This window comes from Pocillopora damicornis, chromosome 8 (genome assembly GCF_964200805.1).
Source record: "Pocillopora damicornis chromosome 8, jaPocDami1.2, whole genome shotgun sequence".
Taxonomy (NCBI): Eukaryota; Metazoa; Cnidaria; class Anthozoa; order Scleractinia; family Pocilloporidae; genus Pocillopora; species Pocillopora damicornis.
The window spans coordinates 4690542-4699544 of record NC_142677.1 but is presented as its reverse complement, the minus strand read 5'-3'; the positions used below and the strand labels follow the sequence as shown (position 1 = coordinate 4699544).

General features: G+C 37.9%; 1 protein-coding gene across 1 annotated transcript; it reads left to right on the top strand.

Annotated features, from left to right (window-relative positions):
* The first annotated feature begins 1 nt into the window (after position 1).
* LOC113685071 (uncharacterized) lies at positions 2–7485 on the top strand. The gene is made up of 8 exons (XM_027202535.2): positions 2–450; positions 2358–2418; positions 2557–2649; positions 3074–3134; positions 3727–3842; positions 4288–4390; positions 6363–6418; positions 6524–7485. The coding sequence occupies exons 1-8, from the start codon at positions 26–28 to the stop codon at positions 6653–6655; spliced, it is 1047 nt and encodes a 348-aa protein (XP_027058336.2). The 5' UTR covers positions 2–25; the 3' UTR covers positions 6656–7485.
* Positions 7486–9003: the final 1518 nt, after the last annotated feature.

The following is a 9003-nucleotide window of genomic DNA, read 5'->3' as shown; positions in this document are numbered from 1 at the left end:
TCGCGCGGTTTAATGAACATTTCGAATGTTGCTAGGAAGGAGGAAAGATCACGGGATTATTTATTGTGCAACTTTCCTTGATGCAAGACCTTTGAACACAGGTTTTTTGAACATGGCTACAAGAATAACAACCCCCCTTCTTAAAGATTGCGAAAGAATTTACTCGACAGAGGAAACTGGCGGGCCTCAGGAAACTAGCACAGACTCTCGATTTTTATCTCTAGCAGATCAGCTAGGGGTGCAACCTGATGCACTGAGCCGGTCAAGTTCTGCAGAGAGAGAAAAGGAAAATGACTATGAAAGAGATAGAAGACGTCACAAAGATCCTGTCGTCAATATAAGTTTTGAACAACTCGAAGAATTGCTTACAGCTCTGGATTCCACAAGCGACATGCTTCGGCAAGTTGGTTTAAACTCAGTTGAGTTAGAGAGTTTAACAAGGCAGCGAAGGTGAGGTTTTTACAGTCATTTTCTCTAATCTCTTTTTGTGTTGATTTTTATCGCTGATGTGGATCGCCAGATACAAACATAAGCTCCTTGATAACCAGCCTGGCAGGACACAAACAAAAGGAACTGATTATTTTCACTCATTCCGGATGTTTTTGTCCGTGAGGTGTTCTCCTTGAGCATTGTGGGGTATCCATTGATAACGATGACGAACACGAAAGCGGCCAATCCCCTGCCAACTATAGTTTTGCCTATTGCTCAGAAGGAGCTGTAATGGGTTAAGGTTGCTGGGAGCTTGGGAGGTACAGACGTAGTTTCTGTTTACTTTGCCCAGGACGGTTGTAATTGGTTTGGCTTCATTTTAACCCCAGAGGAAATGCGTGAGCGTAATGGTTAGTACGCTAGATTGAGGTTGAGAGGGTTAGTTTCAAAGCACTTTACTTTCACAGTGCCTCTCTCCAACCTGGGCTGGGTTGTTTAAAGCTGGGTTATGATATCCCAGGGTTGGTATGAAATCTGATTTCAGATCTGAAAGCTTTAAAAGAAAATTTAAATTAGCTCCATTTGTATATAATTTGATGATTGAATGCTCCAAAAAGAATTGGGAAAATGATCCCAAAACAGCTTATGAACAGAGAAATGTAGAAACCTGGATTTAAATGTGAGCCTGCATTGGTGCCAATCGGCATTTCAAGCAACAGGGCCCAGGAGTGTAAATGGGTACCAATGAGTTGTCAGGGATGTAGGATGAATTGGTGGAAGGGGGAGAGGGGGGGGGGATAACCTTGCAAGTATCCAAATCCAAGGGGAAGTAGTGATATTCCTAGTTGCTTTGTGACAAGGAAACCAAGATAAGCTCTGGCTGGGCAGGCCATTAGGCTTGAGTACAGACTTAACCTTTCTTACTTCTCATTTGCAACACTCTAGAGATATCAACCTTTTGGAATAAAAGATGGGAGGTTTTGGTTACTGCTAAGGCATTACCACAGGTGCTCATGGTGTAAACTCAAAGAGGGTTTGGGGCATACTCCACCTGAAATATTTTGAAAATATTTATTGCCATTTCTTCTCTTTTGAAATCATAGTCAATGGAAAACTGTGTAGGATCACGGTACCTGTAATGTTATAAACCACACATTAAAAGTTGAGGCCCATAGTTCTCTTTTGCATTTTCAACAATGGTACCTTCTTTCGAGTGAAATGCAGTAGAAATCTGCAAAGAACTCATTCAATGAGTAATAAACAGACAGGAATACATATTTTTTTTCACTGTATTCCTGAGAATGATGGTCACAATGGCTTCGAAAACTAGATAACCTTCTGAATAAATGTAAACCTAGCATTAGACTGTCACTATCCAGTTCATTACTACATCCTAAAATTCTTGGTCTTATGCTAACTTGCCAAAGAAGCACGACAGGTTTCAAGCCAAAAGAAGGGCTGGAATCTATGCCCCTTTCTCAGGTCCATTGAAAGTTTCAGGAGATACTGGACTCAAATGTGATTTTGAAATGGAGACACGAACCCCTTAACTTCCAAGATCTGATTGATAATTCTCCCTTCAGAAGTTGCTACACTTTTCTTTGTAAATTAGTTGTGAGAATTTGGTGTTAGACCAAGAGAACAACTTCTACCTGATAAGTTTGAATATTCTCATTACCTGTTTGGTTGATAATGTATGATTGGATAACAAAGGGAGAAGGACTGTACAATGTTGATCACTTCTGGGAGTTAAACTGTCAATAAAACATCAGGAAACTAATCAGAATGGACTGGTTTTTTTGAGTTTGAAAAAGGCACTGGCTTCTATTTGACATGCTTATGAGTGCATTTTATCCTAAACAGGACTTTAAATTTTTACAGTCAGCCTTAGTTTGAAAAATTTTATTGACCATTGATTTTATTTGCAGAAGTCACAGGATTCCAACATGTGTTACAAGACATCTTTTGCTGGGGACAATATTCTGGCAGGTATAAAATTATTAACTGCTTTACTTTTCTTTTTTTTTTCACTTACTAATGCTTTATATTTCAATATTATTTGTCCTAAATTGATCAGGCATTCTAATTCATGTTTGACAAGCCTCAATAGTTTTCATTGTGCTCTAGATTCTGAACATAGTGGCTGTTGTGATTACTGAAGCTTTTGCAAATCAGTCTGAAGGTGATGAAAAAAAAGAGGGAAAAACTGTATATATTGCGGTAATTTCCAAATCATTTTGTATTTATTGTAACTTTTGCTGTGATGTGTACAATTTAACTCTTCATCTTTTGTTATCTGATTGTTAATTCTCCCCTTTACTTGTGACACAATAAGTCACAAGAATTTGTTGTAAAGGCAAAAACTTTTACCTGATAAGTCTGGGTATTCTCATTACCTGTTTGCTAGGAATTGTATAAATATTATAGGGAGAAGTTACATCTTAATCAGCTCTGGGAGTAAAAGTGTTCAATGTGAATGATAACAAGACTAGATGTGATAAGGCTGTATGGAAAATGTGTTGTCTTTGAATTCTCTTGATTTATTTGTTTGGCAAAAAAACTTGAAGTCAGTTTCTAAAGGTGTTTTAATGGAGATCCTAGTTAAACTTTAAAATTTCTCCAATTTTGCTTTCCTTTCTTACAGAGTGTAAGTGTAATTGTGGTTTTTCAAGCAGCAAATTTGCTCTTGGTTATCTTAACAACAAGTGAGTAAACAGCAGCTCTTTATACTTGTATACTTCTTAATAACTCTTTAATCCCCTTAGAGTGACCAGCCTCTATTTTCTCCTCACAATGTAACTTTGAATCACACATTTAGGTAATGAGAACCAAGAAAATGATCACTGATCAAAGAAGCTCTTGATTATTAACCCTTTACAGCCTAACATCAGTATGCATATTCTCCATTACAAATTTGTTTATTAATCAAGAGCTTGTTTAGTTGGTGATCATTTGTTCTCTTCTCATGACCTCAATGTGTGAATCAGGGATGATATTGTAAAGAGAATTTAGATGCATGTCACATTTAGGAGACAAAGGGATACAAAAATTCTCCTGGTCAGCCCTTAGGAAATGTAGAGAGAACAGTATGGAGAATATGCATAATGATGTCAGGGTGTAGAGGGTTAAGCCATTTCACTATTGTACATGACCATTATCATCATCATCATCATCATCATTATCATCATCAGTCTTTTGAGTTCCTTTGGAGGCCTCTTTGGTATTCTACCATCTGGACCACATGAAGTCACACACTGTCTTGTACAATCCTAAACTATTTTATTTTCTCTGTCACAGTTAAACTCACCAAGCAAATAATGCATCAAACAGTAACAAAATCATTCCTTGCGCAGTCATATTTATCAACAACACTCCTCTACGCTGGGCTTTACACACTGGTCTATAAAATTGAGGTGAGTGGTACAACAGAGTTAGTTAACTCCTTGACCCCTAGGAGTGACCAGCATCTAATTTCTCCTTACAATATCACCCCTGAATCACACATAAATGTCACAGGAACAAAGGAAATGATCACCTTGTAAAGAAACTCTGGATTGTTAAACAAATTCTCCTTGCATCACCCTAGGAAAATGTAAAGAGAACAGTTTGGAGAATATGCACACCTGATGCTAGAACATAAAGGACTTGACTTGAGAACTGAAAAAATTGAGAAAAATATTAGTGCTGGTTAAAACTAATGCTAGGGTTCTTTGGTCATGTCAAGAGTGCTGTTGTATTATGCATTAGCTTCACTTTTGTATGATGTATTCCTGAAATCAGCCATTCCATACCCTCTTTCAGTGATTTTTTCAAAATGTTTTGCTATTTAATTAATTTCTTTTGTTTGTTTGTTGTCAGTCCAATTCATTTCAGCATCTAACAGGTGCTAAAGATCCATTGAGTACACCATTAATATTTTTCAAGATGGCTGTTTTCTCCATTTCAACTGGAACACTGTGTGGTGAGCTTTTCATCTGGCCCTAGTTGTTCAAAGAAGATTGGATAACACTATCCACTGGATGAATCTTTATGCAGTGGACAATGCTATATACATTTTACAATCACTTACTTGCCAGATAGCGAGTTGTCCATTGGATAGCGTTATTCATCCTTTATACAACTGAGCCTTGATGAATTTTTCCAACCAAAATTAATTTTTGGTAATCATTCTACAAATCACTGTAGGTTCCAAAATGGCAACTGCAAAAAGCGTTTCACTTTGAACCTTGTTCTTGGTAAGATAGGTAGAGAGGTAAATTCTTTACACTAGCTATTAGGCCCATCAAGCCAGTAAGGAGAATTACAAGTTTGAACCAGGAGCTAAAGGGTTAAATGGCAACTGCAAAAAGGGTTTCACTTTGAACCTTGTTCTTGGTAAGATAGGTAGAGAGGTAAATTCTTTACACTAGCCAAGAGGCCCATCAAGCCAGTAAGGAGAATTACAAGTTTGAACCAGGAGCTTAAGGGTTAAATGGCAACTGCAAAAAGGGTTTCACTTTGAACCTTGTTCTTGGTAAGATAGGTAGAGAGGTAAATTCTTTACACTAGCCAAGAGGCCCATCAAGCCAGTAAGGAGAATTACAAGTTTGAACCAGGAGCTAAAGGGTTAAATGGCAACTGCAAAAAGGGTTTAACTTTAAGCTTTGTCCTCCATTAGGATAGGTAGGGAGGTAAATTCTTTATTCCAGCCAAATGGCCCATCAAGCCTGTAAGGAGAATTACGAATTTGATGGGGGAGTCAAAGGGTTAAATGGCAACTGCAAAAAGGGTTTAACTTTGAGCCTTGTCCTCCATTAAGATAGATAGGGAAGTAAATTATTTACTCCAGCCAAGGGGCCCATCAAGCAGAGCTTATCTTGGTTTCCAAAGCATAACCTGACCAGGAGTAATTTACTACTTCCTTCTGGATGGGATGCCTGTGAGTCCATTGCAAGGCTACCCCTCTGCATTTCATCAAGCCTCCTTGACAATTTGCTAGTGTCCTTTCATAGAGGGTCTTAAGAAAAATATTAATTAGGGGATTATTAGTTTATCCAATAACAAATTCTCCAAACTAACACCACAAAAACTATATGGCAGACAGTAAGGAGAATTACTAACAACATCTTGGGATTTAAGGGTTAAAGCCATCACCCTGCATTGAGGCCCTCTTTATTCTCCAAGGTGGAGAGATGCCCTGTGAGAGTTAAGTGTTTTGCCACAATGAGCAAGCCACCTCTCAAACCCAGACCTCTTGAGCCAGCATCCAGGGCACTAAATGAGAAAAACTCTCACTTAACTGGAACCATACAGAGTACACACTTTATTAAGCTTTTTTGGAATCTGTGGGCTTCATTGCAACACTTTTTGAAAGTTGGGTTTTCATCTTCCTGAAACAGTCTTACTCAGTGGTCAGGAAATTGAGCCTGGGAAGGAATTAGGAAACAGATTTTTCTCCATTTCCACTAGTTAACTTTCCATCACTGGTATCATTGCTACTTAAGCTATAAGAGGAACTGGGCTGCTTTCTTATATTTTTTAGCATACATATCAGTGGCCAGTATGCTAATCAGCCATTGGTTAGTAATGGTATTTAAAAGGATATCTTAATGGAAGAGAGCATCCACCTCCCTTTACCTTCAAGGGGGTGAGGGAGAGAGAGGGCCATTCCCTTGTCCATATGGTTAATCGCTGAAGACCATCCACTCTTGTCTAGCCTTAGGAGGGAGGGGGCCAGTATATACAGGCCACCTCCCTTTTCTATGTGGTAGTTGATGGAAGACATAATTTTTCAGTTCTGAGCACAAAAGTTTGGGAAATTATCCCATTTCCTCCAGCCTCAGGGGGTGGGGTGGGGAACACTTTACAAAGGCTATGTGTACCTCCCTTTTCCATGTGGTAGGTCGCTTAAATGCATTTCTTAAATGACTTTTTTTCGATGACTTGTTTTGCAGGTACTTCATCCATCATCCCTGACATGTGGCTAGCACAGCTTATTGCTTCAACCCAGGTATCTTTAGTTAGTAACAAAGCCATAGAAATTTTACATTACAGTGACTTCACTGTATATTCATCAGCTATTAATTTTGTGCACTTATTTTGATTTCTCTCACAGATGTTGATGAGTTATGTTTATTTTGCATCTGTGCTCTACATGGCTGTACATCCACCTAAAAATGATTTAAAATGGAGGGTAATCACTAGAAGCAATCACCATAGAAGCCTTCATCATGTGAGAACTGTATGAAATGTATGCTGATATGTGCAAGGGATGCTGATGGATGCTGATGTATTCTCTGCAGGGACAGAGAGTCCTGTGTGGAAGCTCAGGAATATGTACTTCTCAGAGCTATGAACAGGGAAAGTAAACATTAAAAATTTTAGTCTCATTTAGACTAAATTAATCTCCTTTAGGACCAGTCCCTGCTTTTTGACAAAGCTTGTTTCATGGATGAAAAAAAAATCACTGCAAAAATTTTCAAGGAGATGTATAGCAGCTAGAGTGGAGGATTAGTAATCAAATCTTGGGAGTTGAAGGGTAATTATAACCCTGACAGAAGAATTGTTTGAATTTACAAAAGGATCTATATATAAAGACGTAAAATAAATAAGGAACAGACTCAGTCATACTTGTAATAGATTTTAAGGAGAATCTTAGAAGGAAGGGTTTTTCAATAAGGAGGCAAATATTTTTCAAGGAGAAAGGCATCCAAACGTTTATGAGAATAATGTAGGTTTGATACCTTAAGAGTACTTTCGCTTGTTGTTTTTTTTTAATAAATGAAAACATTATTTTTCATTAGACCTCAAATTTAGTCATGGATATTGAAGGAAATATATTTTATTACTAAGAATATCTCAAATTCTATCTAAATCTTTTTCATAACTAAATTATACTACACTGTTTTTTTTCTTTCCTTTTTAAACTGTGGAGGAGAAAATTATTGATGTAGTTTCTGTTAATTTTTAACATGTTAAAGTATTTGTTCATTTTATGTTAGAACTTTCTGCATACTTGTGAATGAATCAATTATTAGATCAAAGTATTCAAATAAATAAAAAATTATTTATGAATTATCAACTTCCAATTTTGCTTCTTTCATTTGGGGACTGTCATTTGTGGCACCTTGGAGAAAAGTGCTCCCTTAAGGGCGTGGTTAGGGGTTCTTGCGAAATTGCACCCCTTCCGAGTCTCTTCGTGTGCCTTTGTTCCTGTGATAGTAATAGGAACGTTTGGCAAACCAGGAGAGTGAGGCGACAAGAAAATGGGAAAACAAGATTTAATGAGCAAAATAACAGACCTGCATGTACGTTTTAAAATCTCTTAACATTCTTTAACACTATGTAAATCACTCGAAAAAATTCTCAACACAAATATTTCCACTTCTTAATCGATGTTTTTCAAGGAATCGCCGTCATGACGGCGCATAATTTGTACCCACAAGAGGGATCTGGATAAAAGGTTGAACCTTGCAAGTTCCTTACAAACTCAAACTGGATGTCTGTCTTAAAGGAGTACTGTTTCCAAGAGCTTTTTCAGCCCTGTCCTGAGTTTGGGACGAATCTGGAATATTTCAACACTTAAGGAGTTCATGAAATTGATAAAATGCGAACCTGTCTGACAAACGGAACGTACAGAGTAGTCTTGTGTCTGTACTCGGGGAGAGCGAAGCCTTTTTCCTCTTTTTCTTGGGGGGGGGGGGGCTTGATATTGAGCGCCGGGTGTGCGAATTTGTAGGGGAACCCGGGGCCATTCTTCCTCGGAAAATTTTCAAACCTGGGGGCTCTCCATGAAATATTTTCTGTCGAATCGAAAAGTTTCCAACAGGTTTTGTCTAAGGTTGCAACTTTTTAGAATTTCATCATTTCCTTTTTTTTCTCTCTTATTCTTCCAACATACCTCATCCTCGCAAAAAGTGAATGGGGGTGGGGGGGGGGGGGCTGAAACCCCTAGTTCCGCAGTCCCTGTTACTTCTTCATAGCATAATCTTCGATCGAGCGCAAAAACTTTATGCCTTCATATGACGTTAAATTGACAGTGTTTCAGTGGATGTTCCGGGGCAACTAAAAGTCTTATATCCATTAGTCAAAACCAAATATCTCTTCCTTTTAAATTCCACAATAAAATTGAGGAAGTTTTCATTTCTCTTCATGCAAGGTAAATAAACGCGTGTGATTATTGAGTCTGATAGAAGTCAACCCAAAATAGAAGCTATTGTTGTTCTGTGAATACATTTCTGTTCATTTTCGCAGAGGAAGTTTAACCCTATTGGTTTTCAACCATAAGCAATTTGGCATCATGCCGTGCTGTGCGCTGAAACAGGGCCAAGCGAATTGTGAACAACAAAGGGCGAACGGAAGTCAGCGAAAGGGTTTCTGTAAAGAATATTCAAAATAAATTATTTTCAAGAAAATTTCGAAATAATTTGAAGCTGATCTCGTTGTTAAGTCAATGAGGTTATCTTGCTTCGTTCGGTTGACTAAATTTTCTTAATTTCCGAATGACATCAGTCTTGATTATTCAACTGATTGTAAAAAGTGCATGAAATTTAATTTATCCATAAGGCACCCCTAAAATGCGCAAAAACCCTTCTG